Source organism: Thamnophis elegans, chromosome 6 (genome assembly GCF_009769535.1).
Source record: "Thamnophis elegans isolate rThaEle1 chromosome 6, rThaEle1.pri, whole genome shotgun sequence".
NCBI classification, from domain to species: domain Eukaryota; kingdom Metazoa; phylum Chordata; class Lepidosauria; order Squamata; family Colubridae; genus Thamnophis; species Thamnophis elegans.
The window spans coordinates 11995850-12020227 of record NC_045546.1 but is presented as its reverse complement, the minus strand read 5'-3'; the positions used below and the strand labels follow the sequence as shown (position 1 = coordinate 12020227).

The window sequence follows — 24378 nt, the reverse complement described above, 5'->3', positions numbered from 1 at the left end:
TCTCCTCAGCTGATCATTGGAGCTACCAGTTCGCTTCAACCAGACCAGACCGGCTGAATCTCGCCCCTGGTGCTGTGACAACAGAAACCTTTGTACTGACATGAATGGGGCTTGAAAAGTTTATATATGCAATCTCCCTAGAGATAGCCTAATATCTGAGCCAAACTAGAACACAGAGAACTGCCATGTTTCTCTTACCAAATGTGGCCTGAAGTTTTAAAATGAGGCAAAACTCAGCAATTGTCTTGATTAGCAACGTAGATTTTGGACTGAACCATGGTCACGAGTCAAGAACTACCTGTATTCATTTAATGAAAAATAATAATAATAATAATGCACACATATGTAGTATTACATTCAATATACATGTTCATTTCCTAGCTTTAATTACGGGATGCACTAAAAAGTTATCATTTTGCAGAAACTTCTTCATGTCACTTTTTGAGGTTTAAATTCCTTTCACGTACATCTTTCGGGCCTAGCATCTCAATTTTAGGTGCTAAAAACTTGAGTCAAAACAGCATAAATCTCTTAATTTTGTATGCTGCTAAGAGAAGTTAACTATTTTAGAAGTAAGTGGGTGTGTGCATATTTAGGGTGACCAAACATGTTTTAGCTACAGTAGCAGTGGTGGGATTCAAATAATTTAACAACCGGTTCTCTGCGCTGATGACCAGCTGGGTAGGCGGGGATCAGTGGTCATGTGACTGGGTGGGCGTGGCCAACTCAACGTCACTCAGGTCGATGGGCGCTTCACCTTAGCTGTGACAATGTAATAAGGATTAACCAGAGAGGCAGTTTCTGTAAGCAGGGCAATAAAGATTAAGCTAGAAATAACACCAGAATGTTTCCTTCCTGCTTTCCTTACAGGATTAGCTCTGTAAAGTGGGGGGGGGGGACAAAATGAGATTTCTTCCAACAACCGGTTCTCCGAACTGCTTAGAAAGTTAAGAACCGGTTCTCCTGAATAGGTGCGAACTGGCTGAATCCCACCACTGTACGGTAGCCAAACCTGAGGACCTTTGGGCAGCTTTTCAAATTAGCCAGTTTTATTCACACATTGTTGTGAACTGCTATCGTATGAAACGGTGTCCCAGGCTCTCCCTGAAGTGAGTTGTGACAAAAAGAAGGGAGGACATGTCAGTTCCACAGTTCGGAAATGGGACGTCCTTTCCCTTGCTCCCAAAGTGCATTAATTAAATTACAGATTCTTGCCAAACCAGATCATCAGGAAAGGTTAGCTTACCCACTCACTGCATTTCTAGATTAGAAAATGTTGCCTCAGGTAGATTTTCACCACTTAAGTCAGTGTTTCTCAATCTTGGCCGCTTGGAAGATGTGCGGACTTCAACTCCCAGAATTCCCCAGCCAGCATACTGGTTGGGGAATTCTGGGGCTTGAAGTCCATATGTCTTCAAGAGGCCAAGATCGAAAAACGTCAACATAAGCCGATGCCAAAAAGAGTGTTGTTACTTCAGGTCCCACCTGGTTGGCTGACAGACGTTTCCAAAATGGACCGACGATTGAAAACTAGTTCACCAAACCATTTAAATGAAGCCAAGTAGCAATGCTCCAAAAGAACATTCAGAAAGCAGACCATAATTAAAAAAAAAGAGAACCTATACATGCACATTGTGCCGGAGGTGGCATACAGAGCCTTCTCTGCTGGCATGCGTGCCATCGCCCCAGGTCAGATCTCCGTGGCGTTTCTTTTGTGACCTTCTGTTTCCCTGCAAACGACGAAACAGAAGCTCACGAAAGAAAAAGATCTTACCTCTTGCTGCGCTGCCGGTGTTGGGATGCCCCACCTCCCTGCGGCCAGCTGGTCTTTGCGTCTCTCCTCATGTCCACACGCATGCACGCACTTGTCCGCACATGTGTGCGTGCATGCCTTTTAGCTTGGGCATGTGGGCACGCAGAGTTTGGGCACTCGGTGTCTAAAAGGTTTGCCACAGTGGTGGGATTCAGCCCGTTCGCACCCATTCGGGAGAACCGGTTCTTAACTTTCTAAGAGATTCAGAGAACCGGTTGTTGGAAGAAATCTTCTTTTTCCGCTTTATAGGGCTAATCCTATAAGGAAGGCAGGAAGGAAACATTCTGGTGTTGTTTCTAGCTTAATCTTTATTGCCCTGCTTACAGAAACTGCCTCTCCGGTTAACCCTTATTACATTGTCACAGCTAAGGCGAAGCGCCCATCGACCTGAGTGACATTGAGTTGGCCACACCCACATGGTCACATGACCACTAAGCCCCGCCTACCCACCTGGTCATTAGGACAGAGAACCGGTTGTTAAATTATTTGAATCCCACCACTGGTTTGCCACCACTGCTATATACGATGTCTCCAAAAGCTTGGCACATGCAAAAGGCCATTCTTTTCTGCACAGAACACACACTGAGTTTCGGCTGCCTGGGAAGAGCATCCTGAAGATTCAAGATCTCGAAAGAAAGAAAAAATAGCTCTGTTTTGGATCCTGCGTCATCTCAGCGGACAGAAGGGTCTAACAAAGGTTTTGTTAATGTCTCTGCAGGAGAAGAGGGGCACCTTTAAAGCTACCATGTGTGAATACATTTCAAGACATTCTTGATTCTTTGAACCCCTGGTAGGTTTCAGATATAATCAGGGGTGGGATTCAGCCGGTTTGGACTGGTTTGAGTGAACCGCTAGTTCCGACGATCAGCTGGGGAGCGAACCGGTTTGCTCTGACGATCAGCTGGGCCTGCCTGACTATATCCTCTCAGCTGATTTGCATGGCGGAGTGGATTGCCACGCCCAAGCTTTGTTACTCCGCAGAAGCAACATGGAAGGTAGGTTTTGTTAAAACTATACACATGCACAGAGCGCACATCAGCCGCGCGAAGCACAGGATCACCGAACCGGTTCTCTAAACCGGTAGGATCCCACCACTGGATACAATATAGCCATGATGGCAAACTTAGGGAAGGCGTGCCAGAGGTAACACACAGTGGCCACTCTGATGGCACGCGGGTTGTTGCCCCAGTTCAGCTGTGCCACACATGCGTGTGTGCCTCCCGCCAGCCGGCTGGTTCTCTGTTGTATATGCGCAGAGGGGGCATGGTGCATGTGTGGGGCGTGTGTGCATGTGCAGGGGTGTGGGGCACATGCAGGGGTCCCCGCATGTGTATGGATGGGGGCGGGGCATACATGCATGGGCAGAACATTTGCAGGGGTGCACATGCATGTGTGGGGGTCTGCGTGCATGCAGGTGGTGCATGCGTGTTAAGGGGCACGTGTGCATTGGATTTTGGGGGTTCGGGTGTGCACGCTTTGGGCCCTCGGTCCGGAAAAGGTTAGCCATGACTGAGATATAGCTTTCAAGCCAGTGTTGACTGCTGAAGATTGGCTGGACAAGTCCCTGAGGTTGCCATTGCCTTCTTCCTTGGGTTGAGAGGGTGGGCTTGGCCCAAGGTCACCCAGCTAGCTTTTTGCCTAATGCAAGTTTAGAACTGATGGCCTCCTGCTTTCTACCCAGGTATCTTAACCACTGCACCGAACTTCTCTCTCTCTCTCTCTCTCTCTCTCTCTCTCTCTCTCTCTCTCTCTCTCTCTCTCTCTCTCTCTCTCTCTCTCTCTCTCTCTCTCTCTCTCCCTCCCTCCCTCCCTCCCTCCCTCTCAGGTCATCTAGAAAATTGCTTAAAAGAGCTGCTTGTTCTCCCACACCTTGGAGAGAGGGTGATTGTGGAAGCACCCATGCATTATGATTGGTTTATTGTTGACATTCTGTTCTTCCGATTGTTTTTTTTAAACATATACTGTCTTTTTATTTGTAACCCACCCAGAGGCAGACTTTGAAACCAAAAACCAGAAAACTACAAACTGCCAGAAAGAATATAGCATATGAGACCAAAATATACATAGCAGCAATACATGAACAGTATCTTGCACTTTACATACATTATTTGGCTCAATATAGTAAGTCATTCTCCGTATTTGCTCAATACTTTCCTCATCTACTCTACACTTTTGGGGCGAGGAGCCGAACTTGATGCAGACAGCTGTAGTGGGCCTCCTAAGAGACAAGTGGTATGATTCATGCCATGATGTCATCATGCGGATTGCATTAATTATGCAAGTAGTATCATTTGCATGATGACATCATGGCAAGTGGCATGGCATCATGGTGGCTTCTGCCAGAGATCCACAGCAATGATTGGCTTTGGCCATGATCAAGTCCTAAGTCATTTGTGTGGCTTTGGCTAAGCATCTTATGTGAGCCCAGCCACTGTCATCTAAAAACCAAACTTTAGGACTTAAGTCTGCTGTGTGAAACAAGATAATTATGGCTCATGCATTTAACCAATGAAGCAACTAGAAGCTTTCCATAATGCATGAATCCCATTCATGCCCAATGTGAGATCTAAATGAAGGACTAAGTCAATCTCTTTGCACGACTTCACTCTGGGAATTTCCTTTTTCTTTAGCAAGCTTTAGTTGCTGGGTTCCTAAAATGCTGCCCTAATTTACCATCCCTATTAGCAGCAATAGCACTTAGACTTATATACCGCTTCACACTGCTTTACAGCCCTCTCCAAGTGGTCAGCTTATTGCCCCCAACAATCTGGCTCCTCATTTTACTGAGCTCAGAAGGATGGAAAGCTGAGTCAACCTTCAGCCAGTGAGAATCGAACTGCTGGCAGTCGGCAGGATTAGCCTGCAGTACTGCATTCTAACCACTGCACCACCACGGCTCTTACTTGACTTGAAGATAATGAAACAAGCATAATGCACAGATCATAAATTAAGCCAAGTTAGATTAGTAGCACGGCTCAGTAACTGGGGTGTTAAGTAGATGGCCTCTTCCCTAATCACACTTATAGTTTAGGCAGCATTAAATTTGGGGTCAGTGAATTCAAACCACTATCATTGTACTAAGATGACCTTGAGTTACAAAACCATTAAAATCTTTGAAAAACCATTTGCATCCACAGGGAAATCCTTTCCATATTTTAGAACTCGGTTTTCTCCATCCCAATGTCCTCCAGAAGAGATGGATTACAACATCAAAAATTTCTACCCCAAAACAGTGGAGGATTATTCTGGTTGAAAATGATGGCGATTGCAATCCAGCACAACTAGAGGTTACTGGATTATCCAGAGATAATAAGCAAGCAGTGATGGCAAGCAGCCATCACTGCTTGCTAAGAACAATGCACTTATCCACATTTTTTTAGATGTTTTAGTCAATCTCAGATCCAGAGTGCTCCATGTTTTTTCCCGCCCCGAAAGGCTGGACACAAGAAGAAGCCAATAAGTTCAACTGCTCCACAAGTTCAACGTTTTACAATAAGTGTAATTTTAATTTGCCATTAAATCCCCATTTCAGGCTTACATAAGCTCACCCATGTTACCAGAACATCGGTTCATCACTGGAAATGTCACCACAATAAATACGTATAAGAATAGCTGAAGATAAGCAATAAGAGAAGACAAATATTGCTTTTGGAAGATAATCTCTGGAGTCAGTCTTAAAAAACAGTCGTGGGAAGAATCTTGCTAGCTAGGAAAGACACAACATGGTTTAGGCCCTTCACCAAACTTGTGGTAGCATTGATGACCAATATGAATAGGCCCCCAATGCCTGAAGCGATATCTTTGAGCACACCAGGAATGGCACCCAGGGTGTAAAAAGGGAAAGACACAATATCCAGGATCAGGTTAACGGGGACGCTAAGAATCCTGTAGGTCGCCATCAGGACATTGTAGATGTTTTTCGCAATGCCATTCAAGATGCTGACACCCACTCGGCCCAGGCAGATAAAGATATCCAGAAGAGCCAGGCTTATCCCTTTGATGAAGGTCCACACAGCACACAAAATCTTCTGGACAATCCACCTCAGCAAACACCACACGCCTTTCACAAGTTGGCAAATCAGATAGCAAACAAATTTAACCAGTTTCCAGATCGGGGTAACAATGAAGTGGCAAAGGTTTTTCAGGAAGCCGCTCTCCTCCTTGGCGGTCTGAGTGTGCTTGCTCTGAGTGGGCTTTTTCACACACGGTTTGTCCGGTTTCTTCGCCTGGACATCCTTCGCCGAGCGCAACACTGCCTCCAGCTTCTTAGGATCCTGCCTGTCTTGGCCACAGTGGTCCTTGAAGAGCTCAGCTCCAGCAGGAAGCTTCTTCTCAAGAGCTTCTAACGTGAGGTCTTCCAGGCGACTCTCCGCATTGGCCTCTTTGATAAATCCCACTGACCAGGTCTCGGCACCATTGTCACAGCAAGCTGCCAGCCAGACGGATTTGGGGACCGCCATTTTGTCCTTTACTTTGAGAGAGGAAGGTATCGCTCCGGAGAGGAGATGGAGATCTTTCCCATTTTCACAGTTGGGAGCCAAACTGTGGATGACCAGCTGCTCAACCTCCCAGTGCCAAAGTTCCTGGAAAGGAGGGGAGAGTGGCACTGCATTGGTCAGCGTGTGGGTGGCAACGTGATGGTCATCCTTATGAAGGCAGCTGGGGTTCAGGTTCCCCCTCTCGTAGCCAGAATCTGCATAGTCTGCCATGAGGGCCTGGTTTCTCCCCAGATGTTCCAATGCCTCTGCAATCTCAGCTTCGGGCATCATTTCTTCCTGTTTGTTTCCAGGGTCATCAATCTGAAAAAGAGAGAAGAGAAACTGCTGAATTCATAATCCATATTTGCCGTCTGAGGGAATAGACAGGAGTAGGATTGTGGAATGCGTTATTGTCATTCTTTCCTAGAAGACCAAAGTCATCTTTTGCCTCCGCACTTTTATACCTGACCAGAAGCAGCTGGGTGTGGATGCCAGCGTGGAAGAAGAAGATTGGACCAGGTGATGGATTGTGGGTGTGGGGACAAGATCATGAACTTTTAACTGGGTGGAATTCTGATGTCATTTCCAGAATTGGGATTAACACAGATGTGCTAAGATGTCTGCTTTATTAAATTGGAACTTTTAAGGATCGTTTTGCCTTGGACTCTGATTTAACTCTATATGATATTTGGAACGCTGACACAGGAGACTGTGAGTTCTAGTTCTGTTTTAGGCATGAAAGTTGGCTGGGGGGACTTTCGTCCAATCACCAGGAGACTGTGAGTTCTAGTCCTGACTTAGGCATCAAAGCAGATGGGTGACTTTGGGCCCAACTCACTTCACAGGGTTGTTGTTGCAGGGAAAATAGGAGACGTTTTAGGCATATTTGCTGCCTTGACTTATTTATAAAATTAATAAAAGTAGGATATAAATAAACAAACCTGAAAGCAAACAGCCAAGCTTAAAAGAAGCATCACATATTCCATAATTTTAGAAAATGTAAATCATTTCCAATATTTTGGTGATGGCTGTTTCAAGATAATCCTGGTATTGTCCTTTTAAATGGCAAATTTTAGAACAAAGCCTGTGTCCAGAGTTAAGATCTTGAAATTATGTATAATTTTTAAATGCTCAAATTGATTGCAAATTTCAAACATGCGCTGCCATTTTTTAAAATCTAGAATTAGCCGCTAGCAATGGGGACAACTGAACTTTCTGATTTTATATTTGTTTCGGTATTATTTATTGGTCATGGAGCAGTCAATTCATAAGCACCTTGGGGGAAAGAATGCTGGGAAGATTTTGAGGCAACCCAAGAAAAGTTAATACATACCTATGATGTGATTTTTAAAGGTCAGCCTAGTATCTCATGACATAGTTAGGTATGATTAATATAACCATGATTTATGGAAAATAACCCAGAAGGATGCTTGCTTTGTACATGCAGAAACCTTACATTGATTGGTTCTTCAATCATGAAGTTATATAAACCATGTGGAGCAGCCTTACACATAGACCTCCCTTCCTGTTTCAGATTTTGGCAGCCTCGTGTCATGAATTAGTTCTTCTGACTCATATTCCAGTGTTGGCAAACCTTTTTGGCACCGAGTGCCGAAACAGGAGTGCACACACAAGCATAGGGAGCACCAAAACCCGGAAGAGCAGCTCCCCAGTGCGCACGTGCGGAAGCACCGGAAACCAGAAGAGTAATTCCCCGGCATGCATGTGCACACCCGGAAGCTGAGCTTCTAGTTTACGGCATGCACATGTGCGCCAGGGATCTGTTCTTCCGTTTTTTGGCACTCCCCCGAATGCAAAGACCAGCTGGCGGGCATGCATGTTCATGCCAGAACCTGGAAGAGCAACGGGCGACAGCTGGTGTGCTTAGAGAGATGGCTCTGCGTGCCATTTCTGGCACGCAAGCCATAGATTCGCCATCAGTCCCATTCCATAGTCAGAAGGTTCTACATTCTGTAACATTCCAAGACACCTCAAGTAAAAAGGCTAGAAGTCTTCATCACCATGGGAAACAGAAAGTTAAACAAAGGTGGAAATCTCCACGTCATTCTCAGGAAGTTAAAAATGACTACATAATTCAGGAATGTGTTGATGTTGTACTCTATTAAATAAACAAGACTGCCAAGCAAGGCAGAGTTTTACTTCCATCAAGAAATGTTCCCTGACATGGAGGATTTTACATACGACCCCTGACTACAATCTCAAAATCATTGCTGGAACAGTTCTGGCCAATTTGACAACTCCGGTGGCAATGGTGTTCTACACTCAGAAACCACTTGCCTATTATTACAGATGGCCCTCAACTTATGACCACAATTGAGCCCAAAATTTGTGTGGTTAAGTGAGACAGTTGTTAAGTGAGTTTTGCCCCATTTGCTGAACTTCCTTGCCGCTTGTTAAATGAATTGCTGCAGTTGTTAAATTAATAACGTTATTTAATGACAATGCATCCAAACTTTGATGTGACCATGCGGATGCTACAACCGTTGTAAATGTGAAAAACAGTCATGAGTCACTTTTTTTCAGTGCTGCTGTAACTTCAAATAGTTACTAAATGAATGGTTGTTGAGTCTAGATGACTGTAGTTATGTTTTTCAGGTCAAAATTTCATCATTCTTCATTCTTTAAAAAATAATGGCTTTTTTAGCCTGAACAGAACATTATGGGGGAAATGTAATAGTGACCTATGAGAGAACAGATGCTGTTTCCCTGAAAATAAGACCTCCCCAGATAATAAGCCCAATCGGGCTTTTGAGCGCATGCACTAAAATAAGCCCTCCCCTGAAAATAAGCCCTCCCATGAAAATAAGCCCTCCCCAAAAATATTGCAACACAGCAGCAGCCATGAGGTGACCACGCTCACCGCTTCCTGCACCTCAAAAATAATAAGACCTCCCTGAAAATAAGGCCAAGTACTTATTTTGGGAGTCAAAAGAAAATAAAACCCTCTCTTATTTTTGGGGAAACACGGTACATTCTCTGTTTTCTGTGGGACAGAAATAGAATTAATGGGTGGAGGCGGATTTTTAGTTAGGCTTTAAGAAACACAACTAACAATAAGAACTCTTTGATGGCAGAACAATGCCTAGAGTAGCAGTGGGCTCTTCTACACTTGAGACAATGAAGTGAAAACTTGATGGGAAATTGGTTGGATATCCAATTAAAATCCAGATGTTTGGCAACTGACTTGTATTTATGACAGTTGCAGTGTCTCAGGGTCATGAGGCTAAAACATATAAAGAAAGGTTGCAGGAACTGGGTATGTCTAGTTTAATGAAAAGAAGGACTAGGGGAGACATGATAGCAGTGTTCCAATATCTCAGGGATTGCCACAAAAAAGAGGGAGTCAAGCTATTCTCCAAGGCACCTGAGGGTAGAACAAGAAGCAATGGGTGGAAACTAATCAAGGAGAGAAACATCCTAGAACTAGAAGAAATTTCTTGATAGTGAGAACAATTAATCAGTGGAACAGTTTGCTTCCAGAAGGTTCGAGGTTCATTTTATTTATATGCCGCCCTATTCCCAGTGGGACTCAGGGCGGCGCACAAACCCACGGAGGGGGGAGGGAAAAACACAAAAACTACAAAAAGTACAGGGCATTTAAAACAACCAACAGCCACACGATTCAAGAGGGGAAGGGAACTCATCGACCCCAGGCCTGCCGACATAGCCAGGTTTTAACAGCTTTTCGGAAGGCCTGGAGAGAAGTGAGGGTCCAAATCTCTGCGGGGAGCTCGTTCCAAAGGGCCGGAGCCGCCACAGAGAAGGCCCTCCCCCGGGTAGTGGCCAGATGACATTGGCTAGTAGACGGAACCCGGAGGAGGCCTAATCTGTGTGATCTAATGGGTCTTTGGGAGGTAATTGGCAGCAGGCGGTCTCTCAAGTACCCAGGTCCAATACCATGAAGGGCTTTATAAGTGACGACTTGGGAAGGCTCCAACATTGGGAGTTTTTAAGGAGATGTTGGATAGCCATTGGTCTGAAGTGGTGTAGGGTTTCCCGCCTAAGCAGGGTGTTGGATTAGAAGACCTCCAAGGTCCCTTCCAACTCCGTTATTCTATTCAGTTCAGTTCTGTTATATTCTATTCTATTCTATTCTCTATTCATGTGGTCACCTTTGTGACATTCTGACAAGCAAAGACATTTCACTTAGCAACCATGTTACTAACTTAACAAAGGCAATGATTCACTTAACCACTATGGCAAGATAAGTCATAAAATGGGGGGAAACTCATTTAACAAGTGTTTTACTTAACAACATAAATTTTGTGCTCAACTGTGGTTATATCTCGAGGACTACCAGTAGATTACTTGAACATTTTCTCCATCAGTTGCCAAGGTTCTACAAGGAGATGAGAAAGCATCAAAGCTTATTCATCCCCCTTCAAATTCTTTAAATTGGCTCAATACTAGACCATTTTCCACGTAGAAATGAACAGAAAGCTGCTGTTGAGATTATTCCAGTCAAATCCCATCTCTACCATCAGTGCTTCGTCTGTTGTTGTTATTCTTTATCTCAGATAATACCATGAATTCCTTGCATGCTTAGATCAGCCAAGTACCAAATGAGGAACATACAGCAAAGACTGGCCTAGCATGATCTTCTTTCTAAATCATTGAGGATGCTCATCTACTCACCGAACAGACACTACATTGGTGCAACGGAGCTAAACTTGAAATGAAGATTGCACCCTTGGGGCTGAGTCTCACATGTAAGTGTTATCGTTTTGGCTAATTATGCCTAATTGTTCTCACTAGCAGGCAATTATTATACAATGCTGCTCAGGTTCTGTTGGTGAATTTTGGACATGAGCTATGAACTGCTGCCTGGAGTTTGGCAACGTGACGCTCTGTTCAAATCACAGGTGGGTCTTTGAGTTTCAACCACAATTGCTTGAAGTTACAAAAGCATTGAAAAAGAAGCCTGTAGAGATTTCTCTGTCATCCAGGTCATTGTTGACCCAAAGGATTTTTTTCAGGACTTTCTTGTTTTTTCTTTGGAAGACATTTCCCTTCTCATCCAAGAAGCTTCTTCAGGTCTGACAGGATAGTGGGGGATGGAAGGATTTATATTCCTTGCAGACAGCTGGTCATTTGCAGCCTTTTAGAGGGTGGTTGAAGCACCTGGAGGTTTATCTGTGTCCTCGGGGTCACCTGAGTGGTGCAAATGGTTCCTGTAATCAGCCATTTTTCCTCTGCAAATCCATTCCTACTCCCACACCATTCAAGGAGTGTTCATCCCAAATTGCATAGCTAAAAGTCTGTAGAGATTCTCAGTCATCCAGGTCACAGTTGTCCCAAAGGTGCTTTTTTCAGGAGGCAACTGGACTTTCTTGTTGTTGTTTTTTCTTTTGAAGACCTTTCGCTTCTCGGTTCCACCACAAAACCGCGTTCGACTAAAGGGCGCTCGACGAAACCGCGTAGCTGACGTCATTACAGCGCGACAACAGCGCGGAGAAAAAAGCACGCTGTAAACGCTAAACCTAAAATTAACCCCTAAACCTAAACCTAACCCCCCTAAACCTAATCCTAAACCTAACCCTTAACCTAACCCTAAACGTAACCCTAAACCTAACCCTAACCCTAACCCTAACCCTAACCCTAACCCTTAACCTAACCCTAAACATAACCCTAAACCTAACCCTTAATCTAACCCTAAACATAACTCTAAACGTAACCCTTAACCTAACGCTAAACCTAATCCTAACCCTTAACCTAACCCTAAACCTAACCCTAACCCTAACCCTTAACCTAAACCTAAACCTAACCCTTAACCTAACCCTAAACCTAACCCTAACCCTTAACCTAAACCTAATCCTAACCCTTAACCTAACCCTAAACCTAACCCTAAACCTAACCCTTACCTTAACTTGAATTGGCTTGCTTTCAAAGCGCTATTTAAAGCGCCCTTCTTTCTCCGCGCTCGCTGTTGTCGCCCTGTTGATGACGTCAGCGATGCGGTTTAATCGGGCGTGCTTTAGTCAAGCGCAGTTTTGTCGTGCCACGTCGCTTCTCATCCAAGAAGCTTCTTCAGCTCTGAACCGAAGAAGCTTCTTGGATAAGAAGCAAAACCTCTTCAAAAGAAAAAAAAAACAAGAAAGTCCAGTTGCCTCCTGGAAAAAACGCCTTTGGAACATTGAATAAAAAGCACAATGGTTGCAGCATCCTCAACACCATATGATCAAGATTTAGTTGCTTGGCAACTGGCCAGTATTTATGAAGGTTGCAGCATCCAGGGGTCATTGCCATTTGAGATCTTCCCAGCCAGCTTCCAACGCGCAACAGGAGAAGCCAGATTCACTGAACGGCCATGCGATTCACTTAGCAACAGCAGTGATTCATTTCCCAGCAGTGGTTAAAAAAAAAGTTCATAAAATCAGGTGCAACTCGCTTAACGACTGCCTTGCTTAGCAAACGGAAAGCCTAGTCTCAACTATGGTCACAAATCGAGGACTACCTGTATATAAGATACCATTTGGTTTTATAAAGTGCCCGATCTAGACGAGTGAACCACGCCACTGCCATTATATGAATCAGGCATTCTTCTATTTCTATTTCTCCCAGGACAAATGGGGGGAAAAAGTGGAGGGAACACAGCAGAGCTTGACAGCTGATTATATGCTACAGAAATAGTAACATATCTCACTCCTAAGGCATGTTGCTGAAATGTTTCTTATTACAACGCTATCTACAAGACCCCTTCTCCCATAGCTACTGGGAGGCACGTCCTACAACCAGACAATACGATTGATTAAATACCCGATAGCTCCATTCCCACATCTTAAGCTTGATTAGAATTAATCAAATTAGCAATAGCAATAGCAGTTAGACTTATATCCCGCTTCATAGGGCTTTCAGCCCTCTCTAAGAGGTTTACAGAGTCAGCATATTGCCCCCAACAACAATCCGGGTCCTCATTTTACCCACCTCGGAAGGATGGAAGGCTGAGTCAACCCTGAGCCGGTGAGATTTGAACAGCTGAACTGCAGAACTGCAGTCAGCTGAGGTAGCCTGCAGTGCTGCATTTAACCACTGCGCCACCTCGGCTCTTACTAGAATTCTTAGCACCATGCAAAAAATGGTTTGTTTGTTTGTTAGCTTGCTGGCTAAGGTAAGGTTCAGTCATACAAATCCAGGAAATGGGTTAATTTAGTAATCTGTTGTATTAAGGTGTGTTACTGTGATCCCTATGCATTCATCTATCCAAGTTAAGGTAAAGGTACCCCTTTCACATATGTGCTAGTTGTTACTGACTCTAGGGGGCAGTGCTCATCTCTGTTTCAAAGCCAAAGAGCCAACGCTGTCCGAAGACGTCTCCATGGTCATGTGGCCGGCATAACTAAACGCCACGGCGCACAGAACGCTGTTATCTTCCCACCAAAGGTGGTTCCTATTTTTCTACTTGCATTTTTACATGCTTTCGAACTGCTAGGTTGGCAGCAGCTGGGACAAGTAACGGGGGCTCGCTCTGTTACGTGGCGCTAAGGATTCGAACCGGCAAACTGCCAACCTTTCTGGCCAATAAGCTCAGCGCCTTAGCCACTGAGCCACCACGTCCCTTAAGAGGGTGGGTTAGAGACTCTAAGGTCCCTAAAAAGGTTTCTTAGCACCATGCAAAAAATGGCTTGTTTGTTTGTTAGCTAACTATTATACAATTCTTCAGGTTAATTTAGTAACCTATTGTATGGAGGAATGTTACTGTGATCCCTGGGCATTCATCTCTCCAAGCTAGACTAACAATAATGTAAAGTGCAGCCTGGGGATGATGGATGCTTTAGCCCAAATATAGCAATAGCAATAGCAGTTAGACTTATATACCGCTTCATAGGGCTTTCAGCCCTCTCTAAGCGGTTTACAGAGTCAGCATATCGCCCCCACAGTCTGGGTCCTCATTTCACCCACCTCGGAAGGATGGAAGGCTGAGTCAACCTTGAGCCGGTGAGATTAGAACCGCCGAACTGCAGATAGCAGTCAGCTGAAGTGGCCTGCAGTACTGCACTCTAACTACTGCGCCACCTCGGCTCTCTTATCTAGAATGGGGAAAGGAGGCTACTGTATACATTGTTATTTACAGCTGTCTCACCGAGGTCCCAAAGGAACCTGGATGAAATATTAATTTGTTGCTTAATGTTTTGCCACCTTAGAATGATAATGCTCTCCTGCGCCTCATTCTGAAACCCCAAACACCACGCCTGTTGTCATGCCCTATCAGGAAAAACATGCACAGCAGCTAAGGCAGTGAACATAGCATGGCATTAGCTGGTCCTCCAAATAGGCTTCGGAGACTAATTGGCTCCCTGGACGCACACAATGCTCGCCTTGAAAGGAGCCTGTTGTAAGCCAACTGAGTCATTACAATGGGATATGTTTGTTTGAGGGACTCCTCCGGTTGCTTTTTTCCCTTCCCTATTCATCTTGCAGTCAAACGTCCTTCTGTTTTGAGAAGAAGCTTGTTTGCAGACCACCGTGGTCAGGGCAGAGGTTGGTACAATCCTAGCCTCCTTCAGAGGGAACATGGGAACAAACCGCTTATCAGGTCCTCAGAGAGATCATAAATAGCCTGAGAAACTTCAGGGAGAGAAAGAAAAAAATAATAATAAGCATATATACTGTATTTTTTGGACTATGAGACACACCGGAGTATAAGACGCACCATGATTTTGAAGAGGTAAATTTTTTTTGAAAAAGGTTTTGCACTCTGCAGGCCTCCCAAACCCCCTATATGCCTCATTTTTTTGCAAAAAGGGGGGAATGGAGAGTTTTGGGAGGCCTGTAGAGTGCTCCTAGGGGCTTGGGGGGCACAAACAAGCAAAAACAGCATATTCTTTGCTCATTTTTGTCCTCCCCAGCCTCCAGGAGCACTTTGCAAGCCTCCCAAACCCTCTGCACATCCATTTTTGCAAAGGGGGCGGGGTTTCAGTAGGTCAAAAATGCTGTATGCAGTGTATAAGACGCACCCAGATTTTCACCCTCTTTTTGGGTGGGGAAAGGTGTGACTTATACTCCGAAAAATACAGTATGCTTTCTTCTCAATATACTGGATAAGAGGCAGAGCAGTCCTGGGAAGAACATCACAGTCCAACATGAGAAAATTATCAGATCCCACCAGTGTCGTTAACCCTAAAAATAATAGGATTAGGTCAGAAGTTAAGTGTTCTGGAAACAAGCCAAGTCAGATTTTAGTTTAAATTTACAGCAGAGAGTTGTCTCAGGGGGATTTTAATTTAATTACCAGCAGGGGATTATCCCAGGGGCCGGCAACCTCTGGAGCTGCATATGGCTCTTTCGTCCCTCTGCTGTGGCTCCCTGTCATCGGTTGGCGCCACAATGGATACGGCTTCCGGTTAGGACAGGTAGAGGAAAAAGGAAACCGTGCTAGGAGGGGACTCTATGGTGGAGGAACCGGACTTCTGGTCTGCTCCAGAATTGAATGGGGGACTTCTGGTTAGGAACTTGCCGACCCCTGGATTATCCCAAGAAAATAGCATCCATGGAAAGCTGGTCTTCCATTCCCAGCAATCCTGTCAAAAGCACCAGCTCTGAATTTGTACCAATGGGGAACATCCCCCCTTCCCAAAATGCTATGAACATTATTGTTCCTCTCTTTTGTTACAACCCACTCCCTAAAACGCTTTCCTTGAAAAAGGTAAAGGTTACTGCTGCCCAGGGGGTGATGCTCCCCTCCGTTTCTCAGCTGGGAGAGTCAGTGTTGTCCGAAGACCCTTTCCATGGTCATGTGACTATATGCTGAGATGCACCCAACACTGTTACTGAAGTGGTACCTATTTATCTACTTGCATTTGCTTTCGACTTGCTCTGTCGGCAGTTTTCCTTTAAATATTTTCTGACCCTGGCAAAATGAGCCTCCTGCTCCATAAATCACCCTGTGCAAAATCCCTTCCAGTGATCCCTTGATCTCATCTCTTGATCTCCTCCTAGATCTCATCCTCTGCCCAATGACCTCCTACCCAATTTCTTTAGCCAGGCTGGTAATAAACAACATTCTTCTTGTCCTCTTGGCTGATGTCTATAGTCATAGCTCTATCACTATCACCACCTGCCTCCTCTCCCTAGATAGCAGAGGCCCAGATGCAAACCCAACGATCCCACTTTCATATTGCCAATAATTAGAGATATGGACTGAAGGCAGACAGTTAAGTTCTGCCTAAAATAATTGCTCCCCTTTGCAATCCAGAAAAGTGTTTATAATGAAGTGATTAAAGGAGCTGCTAATTGCACTGTTAAATTAACATCCAGCAAGCCCTCAGTGATGAAGTCAAAAAGAGGCCAGCTTATTACTAAAAGATGCACTTCGTGTGTAAAACTTCCAAGCAGTGGCTTCCCCCGAATAAAAATAAAGTCTCAAATGGTAACAAAATGGAACAACTCTGGAATTGTTCTTGGGAGATCTTAGGTAACTAAACCGTCCTAAACTAGACGAATCCCAAGGTCAGTTTTAACACAAGCAGCATCTCATATTCCTCTGAAAAAGTTTTCATCAAAAAGAATGGTCAGCCAAATCTGAGAGTTGTTAGCTTGTGGCATAGACCAGGTCAACAATTGGTGGTCTGTGAGAAAATTTTGGCGGTCTGCAGAAAAATTATTTGCATTTTTTAATATTGCACTAAATCAGGGGTCCTGAAACTCCGCCCCCTGGGATGGATACGTGAAATGAACGCTTGTGTTGCTGCAGAGAGTCTCCCCCTTTGGGGTCTTTTTGTGTAGGTCAGAGGGGGGCAGAAATTCCAATTTGGGGTCTGTTTTAGCCTTCTGGTGCAGGGTTTTGGGCGAAGGCTGGTGACAAAGAGCCGGAGGCCCTTGTTCCAGTGGGACTGCGTCATGGCCTGGAACTGGCTGACCATCTCAGCCTGCTGAGCTCCAGGGGCTGATACCTGGCCTTGCACTCCCGCAGGTCTTCCCTTGGCTTGGAAAGCCTATGCTCATAGTGAGGTGCTTCTACTGAGCCTCCTTCTCGGTCAGATCCAATTTGAACTGAGCCAGCTGTTTTGCCAACTCTTTCTCCTGGTGGCTGCTTAGCTCCAACAATTGCTTCCTGTTGGGGTCTTAAGGAGCCCGGGCAGTCAGGCGAGGAGTGGGTGGAAGGGGAGGGCCGAATAGAGAGTGGCGAGGTGCCCCTCGGGGTGAGTGACATTGAGTTAGCCACACCCACCCAGTCACATGACCACCTAGCCATGCCCACCCAGCCGGTCATTAGGCAGATCATATTAGTGGTCCACGGGCTTTAAAATTATTAATTTAGTGGTCCCTGATGTCTGAAAGATTGGTGACCCCTAGACAATATCTTGGCAAAGTTAACCAACCCTGCTTGGGAGGGAAAAGCAGGAATGTTGAGTTCTGAGCCAATGGCTAACTTTCTCCCTTTTGTTGGAGTTGGGAAAGGTAGAAAGAAAGAGAAGGAAGTGGATGGCCAGCAGCAAGGTGGATGGACTGAGTTACAGTGGTGATGGGTGCACCATTGAAAGAACAGGTTAGGAACATATCACCATGGAGAAAACCTATCTAGGTAGTCACTAAGAGTCTATACCTGTGATGGCCAACCTATGGCACGCATGCCCAAAGTGGCACACGAAGCCATGTCACCCGGCACATTCGGCCTTGCCTGTTTGTCTTCCAGGTTTCTGGCTTGCATGTGCACATAGCAATAGCAATAGCAATAGCAGTTAGACTTATATACCGCTTCATAGGGCTTTCAGCCCTCTCTAAGCGGTTTACAGAGTCAGCACATTGCCCCCAACAATCTGGGTCCTCATTTTACCCACCTCGGAAGGATGGAAGGCTGAGTCAACCTTGAGCCGGTGAGATTTGAACAGCCGAACTGCTGAACTGCAGTCAGCTGAAGTAGCCTGCAGTGCTGCACCCTAACCACTGCGCCACCTCGGCTTCTGACTTCTGACATGACTATCAGCTGTCCTTTGTGCGCATGACAGTGCCAAAAACCAGTACGTGCATGAGTGCCGGCCAGCTGATTGTTGCATGCTCAGCTTTTCCAGAGCTTAATCCCTTCACGTACGCGGCAGTGCCAAAAACTGGCCTGCGCATGTGCACCAGCCAGCTGATCGTCAGGCACGCATGCACACTAGAACCCGGAAGTTCGATTTTTCCAGACCATGGACCCGAGAAGCGTGCACATACACGTGTGATGCTTCCATGATGTTTCTGCATGACCATCACTGATCTATACCAACTGGATGGCACCTAATCAATTGATCCTTAGCCAGAGATTTTCTGGGCATTAGATTAAAGCTACAATCGCGTTTTGCTGGCAAAGCCAAACCCTGAAGGGGAATCATGTTTGGGGAAATCTGAATTGCAACATCAAGAGTCATTCTTTTTCAATCCGTCTGCCTTCCCCAAACTAACAGTGCACACCCAGTTTTTGCCTTGCTTTCCTTCCAGGGGAAACGCTGTGTCTAGCCTGTTCTGTTTTTTGGAATGCATTAGAGCCACTCCCCCACCTGCATAGCTGCTTCAAAAGAGATAATTAGCAAGTTGCAGAGAAGGATTAGCATTGAATTTCCTAACATTCCCTTCACGTTTCCTTTCCTTAAATCAAGCACCTGCGTGCCGAAACATTCACTCCTATCAGATACTGTCAGCCTTCCCAGGTAGATCCGATAGGAAACGTATCAGCTAATTCTATTTTACTGTAAAACAGCAATAAAGTTTGCAAGTCTGAAAGTCCAATACTCCCACCATCTCCTTTACAACCCACGAAAGTAGGTAGCGTCCCTTGTGAGTCTTCTTGCCCTTCCCATTTCATAGCTGTGGGCTATGCGGTCTCTTATCTAACTGTTCCCTAGCCAGTATCTCTTTCTTCAGTCACCCAAGGTCTTTCCCACATACCACTACACATACTTCATGCGATTGAATTGATACAGCTTCTTCTACACGAGGCTCTAAATTCACCTTTGCTTAAAGCACTTGGATTATGGCCAAATACAGGATCACAGTTTTCTTTTCAAGGAAACTTTGTAACTGGTTATGTTTACTTAGGGACATAAAATTATGGATTCTACATTGGGAAATAGGTATAGGGAATAGGCAGAGAAGTGAGGTGGCGCAATGGTTAGCATGCAGTACTGCAAGCTAGTTCTGCTGATTGCCGGTTGCCTGCAATTTGGCAGTTCAAATCTCACTAGTCTAAAGGTTAACTCATCCTTCCATCCTTCCGAGATAGGTAAAATGAGGACCCAGATTGTTGGGGGCAATAGGCTGACTCTGTAAGCCGCTTAGAGAGGGCTATAAAAGCACTATGAAGCGGTATATAAGTCTAAGTGCTATTGCTATGACTGCTCTTGTAGCTAAATCTGTAAATCACAAAAAAGGGGCTTGTGTTTGCACCAAATGATTAAAATAACCCCACCAATTAAAGTAAAAGCTATTGATTTTTTTTTTAGTGCCTTCAAATCAGCATTCTCCTGCCAACACCCCAGACCCGTCTCTTCAATTATCTTGACAAGGTTTCCCAACTGCTCGCCTTTTTCCTAGGTTTGAGAGAGAGTTGTCCAAGGTAATCCACTGGCTTTTTGACTAGGACGGGACTAGAAGCCACAGTCCTTCAGTCTCTATTCTGATGAGTTGAGGTTTTTTAAAAAAATTAAGGCACAAAAAAATGACATTTTTATCCTCCTTTCAGAATTCTAGAATGCATGCTATCTTTTTGTCTGAAATCCCCAATAATTTTTTTTTAAATGAGTCTAACTTAAAGTAATAAGCTCCTTCCATGCTGCGCTTTATCCTTCCTTCTGCCTCCTTCTATATCTCTGTTTTAGTCCTTATAACGGTGCTTACTGCAGTAAATATTACACGAGCTTCCCTTAATTAAATTTGCTAAGCAATCACTCTCTGTGCAATAAGCAAACTTATGGGATGGATGTGACTTCCCAAAATGTTAAAAACTGTGCACTTAATAGGATTTCACAGAGCCATTCAGCCATTTGATATTTTGCAATGCTAAAGGGACATCAAACTCAGGCTGATGTATCCCATCCAAAGCTACAAATGACACATTTAGATACACATTTAGATACATATTTTTATAGATACACATTTTTAAAAGTCAACACATACAGTGTACTATTAGGACACCTAAATCAAAGGTAACAATGGATTTACAGATACTAAATAATAATAGCAGTTGTTATTATTAATCTCTTTTATTCATTAAACATGAAACTCAGTCAACTGAACATTTAAAAATTCATCACAAATATCATTGACTGGTGCTGATGGTTAATACGGATTGCTGCCAGCATCCTAGGTATCAACCAAGTATCTTCATAATTATTATCTCTTTTATTCATTAAACATGAAGCTCAGTCAACCGAACATTTAAAAATTCATCACAAATATCATTGACTGGTGCTGATGGTTAATACGGATTGCTGCCAGCATCCTAGGTATCAACCAAGTATCTTCATAATTATCTCTTTTATTCATTAAACATGAAACTCAGTCAACTGAACATTTAAAAATGTATCACAAATACCATCGACTGGTACTAATGGTTAATACAGATTGCTGCCAGCATCCTAGGTATCAACCAAGTATCTTCATAATTATCTCTTTTATTCATTAAACATGAAACTCAGTCAACTGAACATTTAAAAATTCATCACAAATATCATTGACTGGTGCTGAGGGTTAATACGGATTGCTGCCAGCATCGTAGGTATCAACCAAATATCTTCATTATTATTATCTCTTTTATTCATTAAACATGAAACTCAGTCAACTGAACATTTAAAAATGTGTCACAAATACCATCGACTGGTACTAATGGTTGTTGATAAGAAACATTTTTAAAAAATCTGGATAGTGGATGTGGCAGTGACTGGAGACAGAAGAATAGAAGAGAAAGAACTGGAGAAGGTAACAAAATATCAAAAACCTACAAATAGAAATAGAGCGACTGTGGCAAAGGCAAGCAAGGGTAGCACCAATAGTAATAGGTGCCTTGGGTGCAATCCGAAAACAACTGGAGCACCATAGGCATTGACAAATTCGCCATCAGTCAATTGCAGAAGGCAGCTTTGCTTGGAACTGCTTCTATCCTGCAATGCTATATGTAAACATCTGTCAAACATCCAGATCTGCCTATCCCAGGTCCTTGGTAAGGACTGGTCCTTGGTAAGGTCCTAGGTAGACCAAAATGCCAATCCCAGACTGAACATCTGGCTGACTGTGTGATGGTCAAATAATATGCAATGCAATAGTATTTGTAAAAAGCACCAAAGCTGGTTTTAAAACAACAGATTGGCCAGATTGCTGGCTTAGGAAGGAAAAGTCTTTTTCTGGAGACTGTTGCAAATATACGGAATGAATGGAATGCACATGTGTGTTCATAGAGAACTACATGGCATGAAACTGTTCCAAATGCTTTTTCTCTTAGCACAGTTCCCAGTCCCATGAATCCTGCTTTTCGTCAACAGAGGACTCCCTTAGCCCGCCCATCCCCTTATAACCGATGAGATTCACTGCATCAGCTTTTGCCAGCCTGTTTACCCCTCCGGGTGCAATGGATTTTGGTTGTTTTTTTCAACTCCAACAAAGGCCCATCCAGCCATGCCAATTTATGGGACCTGAAAGTCCGGTTTATAAAGTGACCCACACCTCAGAGAAGCAACCCAAAAGGATTAGCAATTTGGTGGTTTGGTGGGTGGATGACTTCAGCGGGGTGAATGGGGGTTTGCCTTGGTTAAAGAAAGGAGGGGATCTTCACCAAGGAATCTGCTGCAGCTGACTGCGGCTCTCTTCCTAAGCCACAGAGCCCGGTTCAACATGACTTGGCATGCAAAGAGTGGCATTCTAGAGATCTCTTCCGGGACCGAATGCAACCCCTTTTTTCCTTCTCAGCATCCCCACAAGTCTATCTAGAGAGCCGTGGTGGCACGGGGAGGGGGGGGTGTTAGTATGCGGTATCGCAGGCTGACTCCGCTCACTGCCAGGAGTTCAAATCCTGACTGGCTCAAGGTTGTGACAGCCTTCCATCCATCCAGGGTCATTAAAAATACCGAGGACCCAGGTGGTTGGGGGGGAGGGGAAATAGGGAGAGCAAAACCGCTTAGAGAGGACTATGTAAAGCACTATGAAGCGGTATTTTATTTTGATTTGATTTGTCAATGGTTTACAAAGTAATTGATATAAGAATAAACACGAGGATGAATGAAATGGGTAGGAATAGTAGGCACAACGGTGCCTTAAGTGCGATTGCTATCTGCAAGGTCTTTTTGCAGGCAGGCAGGCAGGCTCTGGGCTTGGCAGGTCGCATGGGCTGACCCAGCGCATCTCCTACATTGTACCCCAATGGGACGTCCCATGGCAGGGGCGTCTGCCCATGCACACATGCACATACACACACACATGCACACACACGCACACGCACACACACACATGCACACACACACACATGCACACACACACACACGCATGCACACACACACACACACGCAAGCACGCACGCATGCACACACACGCATGCACACCCCCCGTTTCGTGCTTCCCCCCACGAAACGCTCTCCCGCCGCCCCGAGGCTCTCACCTGCGGCTCCACCAGCCAGCGCGCCTCCTGCTCCTCCTCCTGCTCCTCTTGCCCGGCGGCCTCCCCGGGGGTGTATCGGAAGGCGGCGAAAAGCGGCACCTTCTCCCGCGTGCTGTAGAGGGTGGCGAAGCGCGGCTCCCCGCGGTACTTCTGGCAGACCTTGGCCACCTGCTCGGCCGGGAAGCCCACGGGGGGCGCCTGCCCGTAGAAGAAGGCATCGCACTCGGCGAAGCCCGGCTGGTCGTCGCCCACCACTCGGCCTTCGCCGGTGGAGGCGGCCCAAGCCAGCAAGGCCAGGAGGCAGGCGGGGAAGGCGGCTCGCATCGTGGGCGAGGGACGGCAAGACCGGCCGGAGGCTCTTTGCCCGAAGGGAGAGAAGAAACGGCCGGCGCTTCAGGCACGGAGAGAGGGAGACGGAGAGAGACGCTCCCGCCGAGGGTTCCTGCCTGTCTTCCTGCCTTCCTTGCTGGCTGCGATCCTGGCCGGCCACCCGGGAGCTTGTGAGCCGCGGAGCCTCTGGGAGGGCCGAGATATAGGAAAGGGCGCCCGCTGCCAGCAGACGCGCCGCCTCAAGACTCAGCGCGCGCGCGGCGGTGGCGGTGGCGGTGGCGCCTCCTGCACGTGAGGAACGGGGCTGAGTCACGGCGGGCGGGGAGGTTGCGCTCCTCGGGCTCCCCCACTTTCCCCCCACCCTCTCTCCCTTTTCCTCCCTCCTCCCTCTTTTCACCCCTCTCCCTTCTCTCCCTTCTCTCCTTCCCTAACTTCCCCTTTCCTCCCTCTCTCTCTTTCCCTCCCCCCTCTTTTTCTCTCTTTCCCCATCTCTCTCCCTCCCTCCTCTTTCCCTCCCTTCTCTTTTTCTCCCTCTCCCTCCCTCTCACCCCTTTCGTCACCTCCCTCCCTCTCTTTCTCCTGTCCCCTTCTTCCCCCTCTCCCTCTCCCTCCTTCTCCCCTTTTTTTCCCTCCCCCTTTCCGCTCTCTTTTACTCTCACCCCTTTTGTTACCTCCCTCCCTCTCTTTCTCTTTCTCTCCCTCCCCCTCTCCCTCCCTCTTTCCCCTCTCTTCCCCCCTCTCTCCCCTCTATTCACCCCTCTCCCTTCTCTCCCTTCTCTCCTTCCCTAACCTCCCCTTTCCTCCCTCTCTCTCTTTCCCTCCCCCCTCTTTTTCTCTCTTTCCCCATCTCTCTCCCTCCCTCCTCTTTCCCTCCCTTCTCTTTTTCTCCCTCTCCCTCCCTCTCACCCCTTTCGCTACCTCCCTCCCTCTCTTTCTCCTGCCCCCTTCTTCCCCCTCTCCCTCTCCCTTTCCCTCCTTCTCCCCCCTCTTTTTCCCCTCCCTCTTTCCGCTCTTTTACTCTCACCCCTTTTGTTACCTCCCTCCCTCTCTCTTTCTCTTTCTCTCCCTCTCCCTCCCTCTTTCCCCTCTCTCCCTCCCCCTCTATTCACCCCTCTCTCTTCCCCTCCCCTCTCTCATTCTCTCCCTCTCTCCCCTACCCCTTTCCCCCCTCTCTCTTT

At 45.8% G+C, this 24378-nt stretch overlaps 1 protein-coding gene across 1 annotated transcript; it reads right to left on the bottom strand.

The window, feature by feature from the left end:
• Window positions 1–5294: 5294 nt before the first annotated feature.
• On the bottom strand, window positions 5295–23491 carry ENDOD1 (endonuclease domain containing 1). The gene is made up of 2 exons (XM_032219259.1): window positions 22871–23491; window positions 5295–6612 (listed from the first exon to the last, which is right to left on the bottom strand). The coding sequence occupies exons 1-2, from the start codon at window positions 23192–23194 to the stop codon at window positions 5488–5490; spliced, it is 1449 nt and encodes a 482-aa protein (XP_032075150.1). The 5' UTR covers window positions 23195–23491; the 3' UTR covers window positions 5295–5487.
• Window positions 23492–24378: the final 887 nt, after the last annotated feature.